The sequence below is a fragment of the Exophiala dermatitidis genome (assembly GCF_000230625.1).
Source record: "Exophiala dermatitidis NIH/UT8656 unplaced genomic scaffold supercont1.5, whole genome shotgun sequence".
In the NCBI taxonomy this organism is placed as follows: domain Eukaryota; kingdom Fungi; phylum Ascomycota; class Eurotiomycetes; order Chaetothyriales; family Herpotrichiellaceae; genus Exophiala; species Exophiala dermatitidis.
In genome coordinates, this window is record NW_008751650.1 from 1077670 (window position 1) to 1097717 (window position 20048).

The following is a 20048-nucleotide window of genomic DNA, read 5'->3' on the forward strand; positions in this document are numbered from 1 at the left end:
CACTTACTACAAGCGGCCGAACCTAACTGTGCGCAGTTGTGTTGAGCAGTCCTCCAGACGACGGTTTTGCATTCCGGGTTGCCGGTGTTTTCACTGATCAACGTGGTGGTTCCCATCACCGTTGACTGTATGCAGCCTCGTTGCTTTCCCCGTCGCTTTTCCGCCCAACAAACCACCAGCATGGCGTGAAAATGCCTTCTTTCCCGCCCTCAACCGCACTGTCAACGCAATATGCCAACGTTGTCATGGCATCACAGGTACCCTTGTCCGCTATACCCAGCCGTTCCAGCGTCCATATGAGGGCGTAGCATACCCGCCGGGGCCACTTGGACATTTTCCATGCGGTGAAGTAGTCGGTCCAGGTCGTCGCCATGGATGTGGCGCCTTCAAGAGGCCAGTACCAGGTACGATGGGGATGGTAAGTCAAGTCGAAAGGGATTGAGGACGGCGGCGCTGGCTGGAGAATCGGTTCAGAGGCCGAATCCGGGCTGCTCAGATAAGCTTGACGCTGTTGATGGGCTGCAGATTGTTGGTTTGAATTCACGTTCGTCTCGGCCTGCATTTGGAAAGGGACCAAAACAGGAGATTCAAGGTAGACTGGGTGACACTGTTGCTGCCGTCGTCTAAGATGATCATCGTTATCCCCAACAGTCTTAAACCCGGGGTTTGTGCTGTTGGCGGCGAAGTGCTGCGCATAATCCTCGTCATAAAACAGATCAAATCCGGCATTGACCATGGCCGCGCGCGCTTGCTCGCTGGTGTGCAGATTGCACAGTCCGTTTCCACGTTCGAGTCTGTTCCGGATACCGATGTGCTTTGGGTTCGACGGGTCGAATCCTGGGGTCATGACCCATTCGCTGAGACCGAAGACAGCCCCGGGTTTGAGCACTCGCGCAATCTCGGTGTAGACGGCCACTAGTGAGGGCGAATGGACCGTGGCCTCGATGGCGTAGGCGGCGTCGAAAGAGTTTTCTGGGAATGGGATGTTCTACGGGAGAAAAAATGATAAGAGGTAAGATTGAGAAGCAAAGGTGCCGCAATCAAGGGAAAGCATGCAAGTGTTGTAACAGGCATGTGGGAATCAGCACACAAGCTGGTGGTGAGAGCGAGATGCAGAAACGTACAAGTGATAAGCACCCACGCCACGGGGATAGATGTAAGGGTAGAGCAGGACAAATATGAGAGCCAAAATCAAGCCAAGGAAATGGTCCACAGCGTATGGGAAGAAGTACATGTACAAAGATAGGAGTTCAGTGCAGCGCATGGAAAGGCTGTGGTATGCAATCGCATCTTGGTCTCGAGCATGAGATTAGGCTAACCAGCAATCTTGAATTTGGATGCATAGAAGTACCAAAACCAAGCATAGGGTAGAGTTGAGAACGAACACCTCTTCAACATAACAGCGACCAGAGTTTGTCCCCGACGCCCACCTTGGGCCTCTGATGTTCCAAGGATGGGAATGGTATGGATATGGGAAAACATAACAGTAGTTGGACAGAAGATCAAAAAGCCAGAATGTTGTAGTACGTACCAAGAAATCCCCCCTCACAAACGTACACCGACCTTCCAACCTTTCCGTCGCAGTAAGATATATCGCCCGATCGACTTGGGCCTGATTGATCGTGACACCCACGACTTCGCACCCGACGAATTTCGCAATCTCCCTTGCCGGCCCACCGATCCCACAACCAACATCTAACACCTTCATGCCCGGTTTCAGACCCATTAGCATCGCCAGGCGGTGCTCGTAGAAGCACATGGCGGATTGGATTGTGTCGTGCGGTGCGAAGGGCGTATAGTGGAAGTGGGTGCTCCAGCCATTTTCGTATGCGGAGGAGGCGAAGTCGTAGTATCTGTGAAGCGCCCCGGAGGGAAAGATTCAGTTGATTAGTCGAGTGGGTAGATCATAGGGGTTGGTATGGAGGGAGAAGAATGGCGGGTTGAAACGAAGGCTTGAAATCCAAAAGTCATGGCATGGTAAAGGGGATGGGGGAGTGCCTCTGTTCAGGACCAGTGGATGGATGGACGATGGGCTCTCTTGACCTGGCCTGTCCTGGCGTGTCCTGATATGCTGTGTCCTAAAAAGGGGAGGTGAAGGGCGCTGTTTCTTGTGCTGCCTGCATCTCGAATGAAATGAACAATGTAGTCCAATTCCCAATTCAATTTGAAAGAAGACGGCATATGGTGGTAGATAAAGGTGAATATGGCATGGGACATGAGCATGAACATGAAGAAGGATGAAAAGAGAAGCCTGAGTGATGGGTTGAAACCCGTTGTTGAACGCAACGAAAGCAAGGGCTGCGCGACGCGTGGTGCCAACGCTTGCCCACTAGATCAATACTTACGAATCTGCAAGTTCGGCAGCAACACCCTGTCTCTTCTTTCTCTCCTCTTCCGTCACTGTGGTTTGGTCGTCATCCTTGCCGAAACGCGAGGTATATGCCGAGACGACGTCGGCGAAAGAAGAAGAGGTTCCAGTGGACTTGGATTTGGGTTTGGATCTGGGCTTGGGTCTTGGTTTCTCGTCATGGCCTCGATGTTGGTGCGGCCCCTGGTGCTGTCGCTGTTCTTCCTGCTCTTGCTGTGCTTGATTCTCTCTGCCACGTTGCATAGTTTCTGATTGATTCGTCGACCGATGATCAAGCAGAGCCGGAGCGAGTGGATCCGACGCGGAGTGAGTGTCACTCGATGTACAAGGAAAGACAACAATCAGAAGATCAAGCCAAGGACTTCCCTTCCGTTGGATGCCTTAGGTAGGGCTCGTAGGCTCGTAGGAGAGGTACAGTGTGTGGTACTGTATATAAGTGAAAACAACACTGCACTGAAACAAACAGCAGGCCAGCGCTGGCTCGACGAGGAGAGCTTCTGGTATCATGAATTTCGCCCTCCCCTGCCCTTGCGGACATCTCATTCCTCTGGTGTGATGAGGATGAGTGATTGCTGCTATAGACACTCCGAGGCCTCAGGAATGCTGGTATTGTTGTAGAAGAAACAATACTAAGCCCGTGGCCATAGCGAAACAAGAACTTTTGGCATGCCAATGAACATGATTGTTTCGATGCAATATATCTTACCGAGTCACTGGCATTGCGGAAAACAGTTTCGTGCTCACCTATCTAGCCAAGTCATTGACGTGCTGATATCAGGGAGAGCCGTCGTGGCATCGCGTCGGCCATTGTTGGGTCCTGGCAGTACTGTCAAGGTCCTGTATAGTACCTGGATGCTCAAGAGAACGTGGCGGCAGGCAGTCACTTCAATCTACTTTGGACCTTACCAGGGCCAGTATTCGGCCGCGACGAAGTATATAACATGAAACATAGTCGGTTCACACCTATGCTACTCACCTCACACATTCTCTAGGAGCGAAACAGCTGAGAGGAATAAAACAGATTATAATTATGTGGAATGCAGTTTTAGTAGTTGGAGGGACGTGACCTCATCGAAGTGTATCGCAGTCACGTGTGAGCGGGATATCAACACTTCATATCATTTGTCCTCTACCTGAGGGTCGTTTTCTACCTGGATGTCTGGTGGACGCGAGACAACATCTACCGAATGGTTGTGGGAGCAGATGTTCCAAGACTAACAAGTATCATGTCTTGTAGAGGTGAAATGCAAATACAACCATCCACCCTCTAAGCCTAGTCCATCATTGCGGCACCCTCAACTGCATGGCTTGACAACGTTTCCAGAGCCGGTCCATTGCTTCAAGCGGGTCATTCGTTGCATTGGTAATTCTTTTTCTTTGGCCATCATACAATGCTCCAGGACCATGCACCCATGCATGCATCTCGTAAGGTGGTTATGGTCTTGTCTATCAGTGCATGCAAGCTGGATGCTCTACAATTTGTCTGTTCAAAAAGAGTTAGTAGTAGTTCAGAGCATATCGAATACAACAATAACTCACCATAGTAATTGTCATAACCTGGCACTTGGGGCTTGAGACCCTTTCTCGTACGCATTTGCTCGACGACCTTTCCAGGCATCGTGTTGGGGTCAAGCGGCGAACCACCCGGAAGGATTTGCCAGTGGTCAAAGACGGATTGAGGGAATGCTTGACCACCAGTGGCGGCACGAAGATCAGCGTTGAAGCCGAACGACTCCATGACGGGAAGGTAGGCCTTGACGGTGAACAGAGGAGTACCGACACGTTGCTCCTCGGAGAAGACGTGACCTCTTCTGCGGGTAAGGACACCGTAGATACCACCCATGGCCTGTTCCGGAACTTGAATCTCGACCAAGAAGACGGGCTCTTGCAGACCAGGGTCGGCAAGGAGAGTGGCGGCATAGAGCACACGTCTGGCGGTAGGGATAATCTGACCACCACCACGATGGATGGCATCGGCGTGGAGGGTAACATCCATGATGTTGAATCGGATCGATCGCATAGGTTCCTCAGCGATAGGACCTTCACGAGTAGCCCATTGGAAACCAGAGACGACAGAGTCCTTGATCTCGTTGAGGTATTGGACAGCCTTGGTCTGGTCAACCAACAAGTTGGCGCCAGTGGTGTCAGGACCAAAGGCCCAGATCTTTCGAGCATCGGTGACATCCCAGCCGTGTTCATCGGCCAGGATACGAGCACGAGCCTTGAAGTCGTCACGAGGGTTGATCTTGCCGTTCTCGATGTCCTTGGAAACCTCCTCGCCAAGAGGCTCAGCAATAACATACAGACGGTTGTGCTTGTTGGGCGACTTGGACAGAGCAGTCATGCTGGACTTGTCACCGACAGTCTCACGGTACGAGACGACAGGGTCGGAGATCTTGAGCGGCACACCGGCGTGGTCTTCCTCCAAATCCTTCAAACAGATTTCCAAGTGAAGCTCACCGGCACCGGCAACGACGTGCTCGCCGGACTCGTTGATCATGGTCAAGACGCAAGGGTCGGACTTGGACAGACGCTTGAGACCTTCGACCAATTTCGGCAGATCGTTGGCGTTCTTGACTTCGACGGAACGTTGCACGACAGGAGAGACGGAGAACTTCATGACCTTCAAGTTGTGGGCGGTCTCGGAGGTGGTAAGAGTACCAGACTTGAGCAAGAACTGGTCAATACCGACGAGACCGACAATGTTACCGGCCGGCAGGTCATCAATGGGCTCGACGGTACGACCCATCATGAGCACAGTACGCTGGATAGCCTTGATGTACAAGTCCTCCTTCTTGCCTGGAACGTAGTTGGGGCCCTGGATGCGGACCTTCATGCCGGAGCGGACGGTACCGGCGAAGACACGACCGAAGGCGTAGAATCGACCCTTATCGGAGGTCGGCACCATCTTGGAGACGTACAGCATGAGGTCGGCCTTGGGGTCACACTCACGGATGGCAATGCAGGCTGGGTCATCCGGAGGACCCTCGTACAGGGTCTCAGCACGGTACCGCTGGGCAGTGACGGGAGATGGCAAGTGGATAACCATCATTTCGAGAAGAGCATCGGCGGCAGGCAAGAACTTGCGCATGGCAGCCTTGAGAAGACCCTTGCCAGGAAGTTCCTTCTCCTCGTTGGTCAACTTGATGTCAAGCTTGGTGGTCAGGTTGACCAACTCGTCGACCTTGCCCTTCTGGAAAGCATCGAAGATCTTGAAGATAGGGTCCAAGATGAACTGGTTAAAGGCACGCTCGAGCTGCTTGCCCTCGTGCTCGGCAGTCTTGGTCCACTTCTTGGTCTTGGGGTTGAAGTAGTTGTCGCCCCAAAGACGCTCCATCATCTTGGCCTTGTCAACACCAAACTTCTTGGCATATCTGATGGCGAATTGTCGGATGGTGAAAGCCCAGCCGTGAAGACCGGAACCGAAGGCAACGGTACCCTTCTCAGGGAAGACCTGGACATCACCCAGAGCCTTGTCGAAGTAGGTGGAGATAATGACGTTCACCGACTCGATGGTTCGGAGGAATGACTGGTACAGATCTTCCTTGGAGACCTGCAACTCGAGGAGAGCACGGTCGACCTTGTTAATGATAACGACTGGCTTGATACGTTCACCAAGGGCCTGTCGCAAGACGGTCTCGGTCTGGACACAGACACCCTCAATTGTGTCGACGACAACCAAGGCACCATCAGTGACACGCAGAGCAGCGGTGACTTCCGAAGAGAAATCAACGTGTCCTGGCGAATCGATCAAGTTGATCAAGAACTCGTTACCAGTGACCTTCTGTGGGATATCCTTCAAATCCTCCTCATCCGGCAGATGGGCGTACAGAGAAATGGCCGTGGACTTGATGGTGATACCTCGCTCCTGCTCGTCCTTTCGAGTGTCGGTGAAACGGCTGCCAGAATATAACCGTCAGTCTCGGCAAACACAATGCCAGAACTGGGTAGTGGAACTTACGCTTCACCGGCCTTTGCGGCAGAGATAATACCCGCTCGCTGGACCAGAGAGTCGGTCAAGGTGGATTTTCCGTGATCGACTGCATTACCAGTTAGTATGTCGTTGTGTTCCAACTTTTCGCAAGACACATACCGTGGGCAATGACGGACATGTTCCGGATATTGGCCGGACGGTCCATAAGGGCCCGGATCTCGTCGACCGTGAAGCTATTAGAACATCTGTCAGCATCATGAACCATAACCGATTGAAATCCTTTCGCCAAATGAAGGTATGTGCTGTCCTGCGCGCGTCTACTGTGCTTCAAGTCTTGCTCTTTTCCTCTGGTGCAAAGTATTTCCTCCTTTTCCCCATCTTGGATCCCAGGCGCAGTCGGGACAAGGTGCGTTTCGGATAAGATTGGACCTACTTGACCATGTTGGCGGTGTTGAGATGTTATCTGCCTGTAAGGCGGGGTAGGGCGCTCTCTTGAGCTTTTTTGGGTGAGAATGGCAGAATCGAGGACTCGCTCGATCTGCTCAGACGCCTGCGCTATGTCGTCGCAGACGAAATAGATGTGTTGAAACGGAGCTCTAAGCTGGCAAAAGCAGGTTTGAAGACTCGAAAGAAGAGGCAAAGTCTGGAGTGAGAAATCTCTCTCTTCGCAGTGGGCGGCGCCAAGACGCAGGATGATGCTAGTGCAGTGGCAGGAACTTGAACCTGCAGTGCGGCGAGTGGGCTGCGGTGTCAGACCTCGAGTTGCTGCTGGCGGTGACGGTAACTGGCTGTAAATGACAGTATCATCGACAACTAGCAGCGGCTGTGGCCACCATGTGAACTGCGTTACTGTCACGAAATGGGAATCATATTACGCTAGCAGTTTTATCAGGTTCGGCTTAATAATCGACTGGCAGTGAAAGCCCCGCCGGTGTTTGCTTCGGCTTATCTCCGCCCTGTGGCTCACACCGTGACTCCCATTCAAGTTCTAGATTTTCCAGGTTGTTTACAACATACAACATACTGTACTGCGTTGTAGTACCACTCAGCCACTCTGTCGAGCCACATGAGTCAATTGCAGTAACACTTTATTTTTGTGAATCCCACCCTGTCCCGGAGAGTGCGAAGGCATTGGGAAATGGCATTGCACTTCTCCGGCACTTGTGCAGTGCAGGGATCGGAAATGCCATCATTGTCTTTTTGGTAGGTAGAGCTCAGCTTTGCGGGGGTGTGGTTGGTATGATGTCGGCCTGTTGCTCCCAATTCAGGCACCTACCTGAGGTAAGAACGCTCTCAGCCCTCTCGAACAGCCAGCGATTGGCAACATTCCTCTTCCAGGTTGTGCGGGTTGCAGCAAAAGATTTCTTGTATGTGCAGCGTAAGGCCTGCAGCAGACTTTAGGTCCAACCGGGAGTACATGACTCATACTTCCAAGATGACCACTCTTCGACGAACAATGAGTTCTTCCCATCGGTGTGGGCACCCGAGTCAGCACAGAAAGGAAAAGATCACCACCAGCATCACTGTGTTTCAAAGACAGTTGAGTCAGGGCACTGGTATCAAGTTCCACCATTCAGGTGGATTCGGAAAGAGCCTGGGAAGACTGATCAAGAAGGAAGAAGGCAAGAAAGGGTGCCGGAAAATGCTTTTCTGGCACACGCTCGGCAGAGAGTACGAACTGAAAGTCTTTTGCACGTCGGATTCGATCAACCCAGCTTGGCCATGAAGCCTGGGCTGATTCATAAGATGCCGCAACCTAGAGTGTCAAAGCTCATATTCTGCAATGGAGCAACGCGGAAACAGGTATATGCAGTCTACTTTGTTGGGAGAGCACGGCAGCGCAGTCCCTTCACAAGCCAGAAGAAGAAGACGGCCTGGAGCCGCATCTTAATGATAGCAAAATTATCGCGAGCAAAGAGCCAATCCTGCCACCACAAACAGAGATCCTGGATCGGCAAATCTTCTCAAAGTTCTTGCAGGCGCTAAGCCTTTTGCAAAAGGAATTGTGCGAGCCGATCTCAAGACTCCCGCCACTGGCAGAAAGAGACAAGCTGTAGAACTATCTATCCGACCTCTGCCAGCTCAGGAGCTGCTGCCCGTGGACCTTACATCTCAATCGCCGGCGCTTCTAACTTCGTCCGAGAGCAATCTCCCCCTGTGCGTGCACTACGATCTGATGTACCAATAGTGGGTGGCGCAAAGACAGGAAGGCGACCTTGTCGTGTATGAGTCCAAGCCTGGGGAACGTTGCCTCTGTTTCGATTTTCTGCAGTTTGCGCGAACGATCGAGAACGAGAGGACCAGGTCGCCCAGCTCGAACCCGTGCAGAACCGAAGGTGGCCGACAAGGATGTGCAATGGATAGGCACTGCAGGAGAGGACCCTTAATACTAGCCTGGATTTGTAGTAGGACTACCTACCAGCCTAGCAACACAGGATGTACAACTGGATCAGGACCTAATTGCCTCTCGCTGGGAAGGAAGGGTCTTGGTGCGCCTGTCTGACCAGAATGCCTAGCACGGATAATACGGCAATCCGGTACAATTAGGTAAGGCCCGTACTATCATTACGGGGCATGGCTTCACAACCCCTCCCCACAGCCAATAGCAGGGCCTGCTCCAGCTCTCCGGGCCCCCAAAGTGGAGACCAAGATTACCCGGCTCTCGATTGGCTTTTGTCTTCTGCCCCGGCCTTTCTCCAGGTGCTCATTTATACTATACCTAGGCAGGGCCCAGCCAGTCCTTGCATGTCCCATCCTTTTCCACTCCACATTGAAACCCAACGCGAACGGCAACCCGACCTAAGAACTCGTCCTCCAAAATTTTGCCCCTCGCTGCTCACTTCCAAAATCCTCCAACATCACAATATGGGCTTTGTCGATGGTAAACACTTCTGATTGAAAGCGGGCATCCCATACCAGGGCCCCGCCTCCTCCGGAACCATATTTGTTCTAACATAGTCCATGTATCGGTCACGCCGGGCCCGGGTGGCGTGTCTCCTCTGCCGCGGACGAAAAGTTCGATGTGATGCCGCCAGGAATGGCATTCCCTGTACCAATTGCAAATTGGACGGCAGCAATTGTGTGGTGAAAGCCAGAGCAAGAAAGATGTAAGTGTCCCATGGTAACAAAAACCATCAATACGAACATGTCTATTTTGGACAACTGACAGAGATCCATTGTCCCTTGCAGAAATATACATCAACAATCTGTTGATCTTTCTACTAGCTGTGAGCAGCATACAGGCGCAAATCCGCAAAAGGACCCCAATGCAGAACAGTCGACGGGCTTGGAGTCGAGTCTCGATGTTGCGAGCTGTCAGACAGCAGACCAACCACAGCGGCCTACTCTACAAACCAGGCATGCCTCACTTCCTCAACTACCACGTCCCGGCCCTGCGGTAGGTGCCAGTCAGAGAAACTACATGGTCCCTGGGCCAAGTGCAAACCAAACCTTGTATGGTGCAGAGGTTTTGTATTCATATTATCCGTTTCTTTCGGCAGACACGATATACCAACTCGACCAAGAGGAGCTCCAATTCCTGGAAACATTAGGATGCTACCGCGTACCGGCAAGGGCTTCCTTGGACGAGTTCATCAAAGCATACTTTCTCTATATTCACCCGCTTCAGCCTCTCTTGGATGAGGCTGAATTCTGGCGGGCTTACTCCACTCCTTCGTCGTGTTCTACCAAGCCAATCTCCATTTTCGTCTTCCAAGCAATGCTATTTGCAGCCTGCAGTGTAGGTTGCCTTCCAAGCAATATTGAGGCTCTTTGCTGATATCACAGTTTGTCCCGTTCTCCACCATTCAGCGACTCGGGTTTTCCAACTACTACGCAGCCCGTGCCACGTTCTATCGACGAGCCAAGGTAGGTAATTCACCTGTTCTGATCAGCTCTTCAGGCTAAGCCACTCCATAGTCCCTCTTTCACGTCGACTCTGGCAGAGACGCACTGTCCAGTGCTCAGGGTGCTCTGTTACTCACATACTATGTCTCTGCCTCTGACGCCAAAGTAAATTCTCTCTGGTTGAGCAACGCCATATACTTTGCCAGAACACTAAATGCGATGCATCGACATCATGAACGAAAGAAGGACGGCATCCAGCAATGGACCCCACTGGAGCGGCTCTGGCGTTGTTGCCTGCTGCGCGACAGGGTGCTGGCACTGGGACTGCATAGACCCATGCAGATTGGAGTGGAGGAGGGCCACATTTCCATTTTCCAGGAGATTGATCCTAATGCCGGAAACGAGGGTTCAAAATCCCGCGACTCAGCGGCTCGACGTGCACCGCCAAGGACATCCTCTGCATTCTCTGAGCTTGTAAACCTATTGGGACCAGCCCTTGGAGTTCTGGGGCTGGATCCCTCAAGACCCGCCTCTGGAGAGCAGACGGCGACTACTGACACGGTACGAGTATATTCCGAACAACTCGACGAGTGGTACGAGAGGGTCCAGGCCAGTCGCCACATTGGTGCCTCCACGGACAAGACGGCGGTGTTGCAGAACAACATCCTCTATATCTGCTATCAGTAAGCAACCCTAGTTCGTCATTGAGTGACAAGACTAACCTCATGTCCAGCGCGGCCACGTTAGCACTGTGGAACCAAGCGATATATGCTTCTGTGGTGAACGCATGTCCGATCCACGCAGACCTGTCTGAAGGCCGGAAAAAGGTTGAAGCAGCGATCCACGGCATCGATGCATGCCTACAACAAATAGCCGAGCATGACATGCTACCTTTCATGCCTATCACTCTGTAAGTTTGGAAGCTGTGGTACATGTAACGAAGTCAACTGGGCTGATAAACATCATTCAGATCGGCCTATATCGTCAAACCTCTGGTCTGGCATATTTTAAATGTCAAGCTGGATGAACACGGCCAGCAGACCGACAGCCGAAAGGCGCTCACCGTGTATCTTGTTGCGCTCAATGCGCTCAGGGAGCGGTATGAAGGAGTTGAAAGAGTTGTCCACCATGTCCGCCAGCTCGTTAATTGTGCAGACGCATTCAATGTTCTTCAGTCGCCGGGTCGTGAAGTCCGACGACCCGAAAACGAATTGCCGTCCAGTAACAGTCACACCGCAGATGTCATCACGAGCTCGCCTCAATTCTTCTTGCGGTCGATGATCACGGTTCAACTTGCCCTGGCCCGCGGGGAATATCCGGAGAATGACGAGTTGCCTTCGCAATTGGCTTCACCTGCAGATACCGATGCCGAAAACACCTGCACGTGTGTCTCGAATGAAATCTGGGACCTGCCGGAGTTAGGAGACTTCCCTGTTATAACCGGAGTCGCAACGCCAGAAGACTGCACGCCTGATGCCTATCCTGGAGGTGCTGGTATGTTTCGCAATCTTGATTCCCTGGCCAGTTTCGACGACTTTTTTGAATTCTTCCACACTGCAGGCCCATGACAAGGCAGGTATTTTCTCTTGTCTGGGGACGAACCACGTTCTATGTATGAATTACTACATATCTAGACCTGGATGTGTATGAAGTGCGTGACAGCATCATGAGTACAGAATAATATGAGGCGTGATTGTATGAAGGCTGACCCTAACATGCCGTTTGCGGCCAAGTCCTCAAAAACCATTCTACCTGTGTTACCACTGTACCTCAATCGATTGTTTCCTCGCCAGATCGACATATCTCTTGATACAGAGAGTGTCGTTTTGTTGTATACTTGGAGCACCACTTCAGCCTATTGCACTTGAGTCTAGTATCTATATGACACCTCCGACATGAAAGTCCTTCTATCCCAACCCCGCACGCACCTAGATGCTTTTTCTTTCTTTCTTCTAAGCCAAGGACCCAGGAAACTTTACAATCTAGCTTTAGCAATTTGCAGTTTGGACCGCTCTCTCAGCTGGCGGCGAAGGATTTTGCCTGAGGGGTTCTTGGGGATAACATCGATCCATTCGACCCCGGCGGTCAACCACTTGAAGGGCACGGCTCTCTGCTTGACATGGTCGAAAATCTCCTGCTCGGTGACACTGGCGCCAGGCTGACGGACGACGAACGCACGGGGCCGCTCGTCTCCATCGGCAGTGGGGATGCCGATGACAGCAACATCAGCAACGGCGGGATGTTCAAGGATCAGAGCCTCAAGTTCAGCCGGGGCGACCTGGTTGGCCTTGACCTTGATGAGTTCCTTGATCCGGTCGACGATGTAGAAGCAGCCCTCGTCGTCGACGTAAGCGATATCACCGGTTCGGAGCCAACGTTCGCCATCCGGGGAGAACGTGTTCTTCGTCGCGGCCGGGTTGCGCCAGTAGCCCTTCATGATATTAGGTCCACGACACCATAGCTCGCCCGTATGCTGAGGCCCGCGCTCGGTGACCTCGGCAAAGGACTCGTTGCCGTTGTGGTCCGTGGAGATCTTCATGATCTTGGCCTCGCAGTTGGCATTTGGCTCGCCGACACCAAACGACGTCGAGATCTTGTTGGGATCCCAGCCCAACAGCGAGCACGTCACCTCGGTCATCCCCCAGCCTTGTTTCATATTGAACCGCCCACCGCACACTTTCTCGATCGCCCGGCAGACGTCGCTGCCCAGTGGCGCGGAACCGCAGTTGATCGACTGGATGGTGCTCAAGTCGTACCTTGGGACGGCCGGGTGCTTGGTCAGCGCGACCGCGATTGGCGGCACGATGGTCAGATCCGTGATTCTAAATTTTTGGATATTGGCCAGCATCTCGACAAAGTCGTACTTGGGCATAATGTACACGGGGACTTCGCGCAGAAGCCCGCCTGCGATATAGATGGTCTGGCCCATGGCGTGGTAAAGAGGCAAAAAACACAGCCATTTCGCCCGCGCGTTTTTCTTAGCGTAGTCCGGCTCTAGCGTTGGTAGGTGGTTGTACTGTAGCGTGTTGGCGATGTAGTTGTAATGCGACACTTCGACTCCCTTGGGCACGCCCGTCGTGCCGGAGGAGTAGTTCAAGGCTATGGTTTTGTGACATTTGTCGCCCTAAATACTTTTTGTCAACGGACGTTCTTTAGCAATCAGAGGGTTTATGAGTGCTTACATCCAATTCTTCCCATTGAAAGTCTTTGGCATCTTCCGCCGGCGCTATCAGTTCCGACCAATACTTGCACCCTTTCAATGCTGGCCGAGCAGCCTCGTCGTCAAGAAACACGTTGTCATTGTAGACAAACACTCGGGATTTGTCCATGCCCGCCTGTCTCGCTGCCTCAATACCCGTGTCAATGGAGGCATCCGAGCAGAAAAGGTACTTTGCTTCCGATTCGCGCAGTTGATGCGCCAACTCCCGCGGCGTGAATGTCGGATTGGCACCCGTGAAAATCCCTCCCGCCATCACAATGCCAATGAATGCAGCTGGCGTGGCCACCGTGTTGCCCGAGAAGATCAATACTCGATCTCCTGGTTGGAAAGCGGGACTTCGAAGTAATCCCAGCGCAATGCGCTGCGACCATAGTCGGAATGTCCTGCGCGTGAGATACAGTGTATCCGGTCGCGTCGTGTCAATGTACGCCGGTTTGTCGCTCAGTTCTTTTTGGGGAGATCCAAACAAAAATGTTGGAAATGAACATTGTGGTAGCGGGATGGACCAGCGAGATTGGTATGGCATCTTGCTTTCTTTTGCTTTTCCTCACGGGCTGTTTCAGAATGTCTTTGTCTTCTCGGAAAATGTTGGTGGAAAAGGGGAATCCGTCAAGCGTTCAAAGCTGAACATAACAAGATTGTCCATATGCTGGCTTCATAGTACTGCTAGTACTAACAGCACAGATGGATTTCAACAGGCTGGGAGTGGTGGTAGGCCTTGGATGGGGCCCGCAGCCGAGGCAACCTGCCACAAACGTGGACTGGGAACCCTTTTTGCCCTGGCCCGCGAGCCCGAGAATTTCGTTACGTTACTACCGTCCTACAATAATGTTGTACAATTCTAGCGTGCCTCCGGATCCGAACTAATGTTGAACGTCTCACTCCACATTCTCGTAACGATTCGAGTCCAATTTACTTTTGTATTCTGGGGTTGGGAAAAACTGGAACTGGGGTTGAGGTCGGGACCGAGCCAATCACGTCGCTTGCCTCGGCAATTATCCCGAAAAGGAAATTCCTGATCGGTTGTCGTTTATCATCCTAGGTACAACTACATTTATTGTACCCAGTACTAACCAATGCAAAATAGGACTTTGTAAGCGACGTTGTGAATGAACGGAAGGAGATACAATACCGGCTCATGCCGTACAGCTTCTACAACATTATTATGGGCCAGCTGCCGTTGAGGACCCCTGCCTTACAAGATCGAACCCTCCCCACTGAATGCAGACACGAAGTGCTGGTCAGAACGTTGGTAAGACGTTGTCCAGAACATAGCCTCGCCACTCTGGCAGAGCTGACAAGCAGCAGCATTTGTTAGAGTCGTTGTTACTGAGACTTTCTTTTGCGGTCCTGTCAGACCATGGATTTTGTTTCCGATGTCAGTCCACTCTCCAGACTCCGTCTCATAAACCACCCGTCTATGCGCGGTTAGGATCTAGACGGATTGACGTGATTGTCAGGTGGGGAATGTTGGGTCTATGCACTGTTCGAAAGCAATATTCGTGACCGTTTGACTGGTTGACTTGCCCTCTATGGGTCGCTTTGACTCAGAGCCTTAAAAGGGTGATGCACGCAAACGAAATGCATCCCTGGCCAGTGAGGACCGTCCGCTGCCCGAGAAATACTGGTATCTGGTGTATCCTTGGGAGAAACCGTGTGGAATGCCATTTGCAGTCAGACTAATCCCTAACCTCGCGCCCAAGATGTCCTGGTGGCCACACTTAGCACGACATTTGAATCTCTCCGTAGGATAGCACTTCGGCCATAGACCCTTGTCAACGCAGCCGCTTTCTAGGGATATACATCTGCAAGATCACCCACAGTCCCCAGGGAGTACACCCTTGCCATTGGGGCCCCGGATCCGATGTCCATAGCCTGAGACTAAACCGGCATTTCTCGGACCGAGGCCTTGGCAAATCCTTCTATCCATGCCAAGGTCGCCGGGGCATGGGGAATAGTGGATTCCAGACCGGCAGGATAGGAGGAGGACAGCCAGCGGAAGCATGTCTATCGTACCCCATGGGCATCTAGACCCTCTGGGGGGGCTAGAGGGTGGTCAAACCTCGAAAGGGTCCTCCACAGCGATGGGCAGATATAAACGTGGCAGGATCCGCCCAGCAGTCTTCTATTTTCCCCAGATTCTCTATCCCTTCCAGCACCTCACCGCCGACATAGCCTCATAGCAGCCAGACTTTTTCTCTTCTTCCCATTCCCTCTTCCCCCTTGCAACAACTGCAACCATGGCGAAAGCGGTCGAGAATCAAAATCAACCCGAGCTGGGGATGGGTGATGAGAAGACAGGTTCGGAGATCGTGCACATTGAAGGCTACGAAAGTAGCTTGTCACCAGCCGAGCAGAAGAAGATCATGTAAGAAGATCAGAGCACCTGAACAGCCCTTTGAGCGGTACACATGATTTACGAGACTGACAAACCTTTTGGCCAATAGACGTCGCATTGATTTCCGACTATTGCCCATATTGGGCATCATGTACTCCATCTCCCTAGTCGACAGAACCAATCTTGGATTGGCCCTCGTGGCCGGCATGGCAGAGGACCTCGAGCTCACGGTCGGAAACCGGTATACCGTGCTCGTCATGATCTTTTTCGTGGCATACATGTGCTTCGAAATCCCGAGTGTGAGTATACTATTTCCCGGTCATACATATCTCTTTTGACAATACAAACGAACTACCCCCCAAAAGGAGAGAGCCCTGCTGACAGAAGACCTGATAGAACTTGGTTCTGCCTCGCGCAGGTGCTGCCAACTGGCTTACCTTCCTGGGCGTGTCATTCGGCGCCATTCTTATCGGCATGGGCTTCACCAAGTCCTGGGGCACGATGGCTTTGTGTCGAGCATTGCTGGGTATTACTGAAGCGGGATTTTTGCCAGGTCAGTTCAGGCCAACTCCTACCACTACTACCAAGCGAGATCCTAACCCAAACTCTTGTGTGCAGGCTGCACATATCTCATCACCTGCTGGTACAAGCGATATGAAGTCGGCAAGCGCCTGTCAGCATTTTGGATCATGTCGTGCATCACAACCGGGTTCGCTGCGATTTTTGCCTATGTTCTGTCTTTGCTCAAGGGCACTGCCGGGCTGAACGGGTGGTCGTGTAAGTTTGCACCAACAACCATCAACCCAGTACAATGATCGTGGCATGGCTGACAACGTCCTTTTTGTGTCTATTCAGGGATCTTCATCATCGAAGGCATCATCACCGTCGTAGTCTGCAGTATCGGATGGTTCATCATCATCGACTTCCCTACAAAGGCCCACGGCTTCCTCAAACCCTCAGAACAAGCCTTTGTCATCGAGCGCATCAACGCCGACCGAGGCGACGCCGAAGAAGATCAAATCACACTCTCCGTCATCCTCCACCATCTGAAGGACTGGAAACTCTACTTCTGGGCCTTTAACCTCATGTCCTCCACCCTCCCGGGCTACGCATACTCTTATTTCCTGCCCATCATTTTGAAAAACGGCATGGGATTCTCCTCCACGGAAAGTCAATTGCTCAGTGCGCCTCCTTATGTTCTTGCCGCCTTGATTGCCTATGGTTCCGGATGGCTCGGCGACCGCTATCATATTCGTGGACCTATTATTGCCGTTCATCAGCTCCTCACTGCGGCGGGGATGTTGATTACTGTTTTTGCAGAGAGTAATGGAGCCAGATTGTTTGGGGCATTTCTCGGTACGTGCCGTATCCTCTATTTGTCGACAATTTGAACGGAACGGAATGGATCAACTAACGGTTGGTATTTAGGTATCGGGTTTCTTCAATACTGCGTCCCCGGCGTCTTGACTTATCAAGCCAACAATATCACGCGTCGGTCGAAGCGTGCCGTCGCCACCGCTACTTGCATGATGGGCGGCGGGCTGGGTGGGATCATTTCGGGCGTGGCGTTCAAATCGAGTGAGAGCCCAAGGTATCAGGTAAGAGAAAATGAAAGTTTTTTTTTGTTCATCAAGAGGTTGACAGTCAAAACAGACCGGCATCTGGACAACTCTCGCCATGTCGATTGTCAGCGTCATCCTCATCTGTATCATGTCGCTGCACTTTTATCGCTGTAACTCGGCCGCCCGGGCTGGCAAGCGTCGTAATGAGGACATGGTCGACTGGTTCTATACTTATTAAATTGAACTCCAAAATATTTTTGGGGAGAAGCTGGTTCAGCGGCCGAATAAAAGGAGTGCGGATATCGGATGGCTGCTATATAGGCAGGCAGAAAGACATGACTTACGGGTGGTGATCTCATTTTTCGTTGGAATGCTGGGAATCGGATCGATCTATATGTCGGGACTAGGCCGGGGAATGAGACAGAACAGCGATCTCGGTCGGCTTTTAACACATGATCAGGGAACTGATGGGCATCGCTCCCTTAAGAAACTCATGAAATTTCTCTGTACGATCGGTGCCATTCTCTATGCTGCTATGGGTCTTCAAACAGTAGTCAGATTCAACGGGTACGATGAGATTGGAACACCAGAAACAATAGATTCTACATCTATTGTGGAGGTCAATATCGGCAGGCGCGGTACTGTCTACCTTGTACCTACTGGAAGCCACTTGAAGAATCGACATTAACACCAACTGTACCCGATCCGTTGGCCGTCAGTACTCATCTGCAAGCAGGAACAACAAGCAACTCAAATCGCCAGGAAAGCCGCAAAGTCCGACGAGTATTATTTTTATACTAGTAATCCAAGGCGCACTGCAGTACAAATCAGCACCTTCGACTCTCGATGCTCTTACCGTTCTTACTAGCTAGCGACAAGAGAAACTCTCTGCATCATTAACATCTCCAGTCCCATCATACCTCAACACCTCAGGATACGGACACAAATTCCGCGTAAGATTTGTATTCGTCCCAGCCGCTCCTGACACCGACAGAGTGTCAGCCACAGCCACAGACGCAAACAGAGTCTCTGGCGCTTCGTTGTTTTCAACCCAATCGACCAACGAAGCAAGCGGATCCGTTGGGACCGGACCAATCCCACCAGCACAATGAGCAACCCCTGGAGCGAAAAAGACACGATGGAAATCGTTCAATTCGGCCTGTGTGAGTCTCATCTCGCGCGACAGCGCGGATCGATACAGCATGGTCCCATAGGGCGTGATGAGTTGATCGGCCAGACCGTGCCAGGTCAACAATTTACCGCCACGGTTTCTGAATGCCGACAAGTCAGGCGACAGGGTACCGAGGACATCAGAAAACTGGACCACGGACTGTTCAAATACATAATCGAAATCGGCAAAGGTCATGTTTCGAGTATCATAGTCTGGGTCGTGCATGACTAGGTATTTGATCCATGCTTCGGCGGCGGAAAACGGTACGGGAACCGTTGACCCGTTGGTAGTTGTGGTGTTGGCTAGACCGCTAAAGTTGGCACCGCGTGGGTTTCCGGGGAATAGAAAGGCCCCGGTGGTCGATGTGGCGCCCTGCCATATGCGAGAGACAACATCTGCGTGGATCGGTAGTACTGTGATGGTGGTGTTGCTGTCATCACCACCGCCGGGGCACTGTATTTCCTTCCCAACCAGGTCTTGCGGGTCGTAGTCACAAGGTCCCAAGTTAGATATCAGACCGTCCTTGACCCCGTCCAAAGGATCACAGACCTCAAGCACAGCATTATAATATGCGTCAAACACACATTGTGGTGGCGCTGCAAGATTGTGCATCACGACAGAAGGCCAAAAGTCCGCAGGCGAGATTTCAGGCGAGTGCAATGCGGGTGCATTGGCCATGATGCCGTCAAAGTCCTCGGGATGAACCTGGGCAGCGAGGTAGCCTTGTCGTCCGCCGGTCGAACAGCCTGTGTAGTATGAGTAGGTTGGTGGTGTTCCGTAGAATGACTCAGTTAGAGTCTTGCCGATGGTGGCCAGGTCGTGGATGGCTCGGTGGGCAAAGTTCTTGACCAGACTCTCGTTGAGCGAGCCGTCCTCCCTCAATGCCCATTGCCCCGTCTGAGCGTCGATTGTGCCGTTCAATGTCAGTCCTCCGTCAGTGGCGCCGGTCGAATATCCATTGGCGGCGGGCTCCGGAAGACTATATTCGCCATACCCGGCTGCGAGGCCTCCGCCCCCGGTGGCCTGGAACCGTCCGTTCCAGTTGCTCAGAGGTAGCCAGATGTTGACCCACGTGATGTCGTCTTCGCCCTGGTGGATGTAGCTCATGGTGACATTGCAGATATCCAGAGCCACGCTGGGGTAAAGAGGACTGGTGTAGTTGTACACTGGGGCGCTTTGGATGCTGGAGATCTCCAGTCCGGCCAGTGACGGCAGTGTCAGACTCTCGCAAGACGTGGCAGGGCCAGTCGTGGCTGTCTGCAACGTCAGATCTGGACTGGCCAAGACGACGGCCATCATGGCAACCCTTTTTGTTGTCGACTTCATTGCCAATCGTGTTAGGGCTGTTGCCGTTCTCGAACTTTACCTCTCTGGAAGTGTGCTGCGTGCACTGTCCATGAGGCGGAAGTGACCATTTTATGTCCCAGAAATATCACCGCCGCTTTGATTTCTCCATACATGTGGATCGACATTGCCCCGCAATCATCTCTTATGCCGGGGTATTTTGATGGAGAAGCTGGGCTTTGGAACCAAGGTCATAGGTTGTCTTCACTTTCTATACCGAGTTTGCCGAGGGCCGTGGTATCCAGCGGCGGATCTGCACCTGGTT

General features: G+C 52.2%; 6 protein-coding genes across 6 annotated transcripts; 2 read left to right on the plus strand and 4 right to left on the minus strand.

The window, feature by feature from the left end:
* Positions 1-115: 115 nt before the first annotated feature.
* Positions 116-3368, minus strand: HMPREF1120_05985 (sterol 24-C-methyltransferase; the record flags this gene model as incomplete). The annotated part of the gene is made up of 3 exons (XM_009160178.1): positions 2346-3368; positions 1532-1853; positions 116-988 (listed from the first exon to the last, which is right to left on the minus strand). Exons 1-3 carry the CDS (start codon positions 2609-2611, stop codon positions 116-118), a joined length of 1461 nt encoding a protein of 486 aa, XP_009158426.1. The 5' UTR covers positions 2612-3368.
* Positions 3369-3466: 98 nt separating this feature from the next.
* Positions 3467-7136, minus strand: HMPREF1120_05986 (elongation factor 2). The gene is made up of 5 exons (XM_009160179.1): positions 6736-7136; positions 6462-6535; positions 6330-6408; positions 3908-6267; positions 3467-3851 (listed from the first exon to the last, which is right to left on the minus strand). Exons 1-5 carry the CDS (start codon positions 6741-6743, stop codon positions 3841-3843), a joined length of 2532 nt encoding a protein of 843 aa, XP_009158427.1. The 5' UTR covers positions 6744-7136; the 3' UTR covers positions 3467-3840.
* A 2587-nt stretch (positions 7137-9723) lies between these two features.
* HMPREF1120_05987 (uncharacterized protein) lies at positions 9724-11716 on the plus strand (the record flags this gene model as incomplete). The annotated part of the gene is made up of 5 exons (XM_009160180.1): positions 9724-10041; positions 10089-10169; positions 10221-10831; positions 10882-11058; positions 11119-11716. The coding sequence occupies 5 exons, from the start codon at positions 9724-9726 to the stop codon at positions 11714-11716; spliced, it is 1785 nt and encodes a 594-aa protein (XP_009158428.1).
* An 89-nt stretch (positions 11717-11805) lies between these two features.
* Positions 11806-14262, minus strand: HMPREF1120_05988 (4-coumarate-CoA ligase). The gene is made up of 2 exons (XM_009160181.1): positions 13331-14262; positions 11806-13272 (listed from the first exon to the last, which is right to left on the minus strand). Exons 1-2 carry the CDS (start codon positions 13892-13894, stop codon positions 12124-12126), a joined length of 1713 nt encoding a protein of 570 aa, XP_009158429.1. The 5' UTR covers positions 13895-14262; the 3' UTR covers positions 11806-12123.
* Positions 14263-15608: 1346 nt separating this feature from the next.
* Positions 15609-17506, plus strand: HMPREF1120_05989 (retrograde regulation protein 2; the record flags this gene model as incomplete). Its single annotated transcript, XM_009160182.1, has 7 exons — positions 15609-15736; positions 15816-16005; positions 16103-16259; positions 16325-16483; positions 16562-17062; positions 17135-17304; positions 17360-17506. The coding sequence occupies 7 exons, from the start codon at positions 15609-15611 to the stop codon at positions 17504-17506; spliced, it is 1452 nt and encodes a 483-aa protein (XP_009158430.1).
* A 630-nt stretch (positions 17507-18136) lies between these two features.
* Positions 18137-19735, minus strand: HMPREF1120_05990 (feruloyl esterase; the record flags this gene model as incomplete). The annotated part of the gene is made up of 1 exon (XM_009160183.1): positions 18137-19735. One exon carries the CDS (start codon positions 19733-19735, stop codon positions 18137-18139), a length of 1599 nt encoding a protein of 532 aa, XP_009158431.1.
* Positions 19736-20048: the final 313 nt, after the last annotated feature.

What these genes read in the sequence shown, in the direction of transcription:
- HMPREF1120_05986 (XM_009160179.1), bottom strand. An exon ending in CATGTCCGTCATTGCCCACG is followed by an intron (nt 6,409 to 6,461) that starts GTATGTGTCTTG and finishes CTGGTAATGCAG; the next exon opens with TCGATCACGGAAAATCCACC. An exon ending in GCCGCAAAGGCCGGTGAAGC is followed by an intron (nt 6,268 to 6,329) that starts GTAAGTTCCACT and finishes ATATTCTGGCAG; the next exon opens with CCGTTTCACCGACACTCGAA.
- HMPREF1120_05988 (XM_009160181.1), bottom strand. Translation starts at nt 13,894, where the DNA reads ATGCCATACCAATCTCGCTGGTCCATCCCGCTACCACAATGTTCATTT. An exon ending in TTCAATGGGAAGAATTGGAT is followed by an intron (nt 13,273 to 13,330) that starts GTAAGCACTCAT and finishes AAAAGTATTTAG; the next exon opens with GGCGACAAATGTCACAAAAC.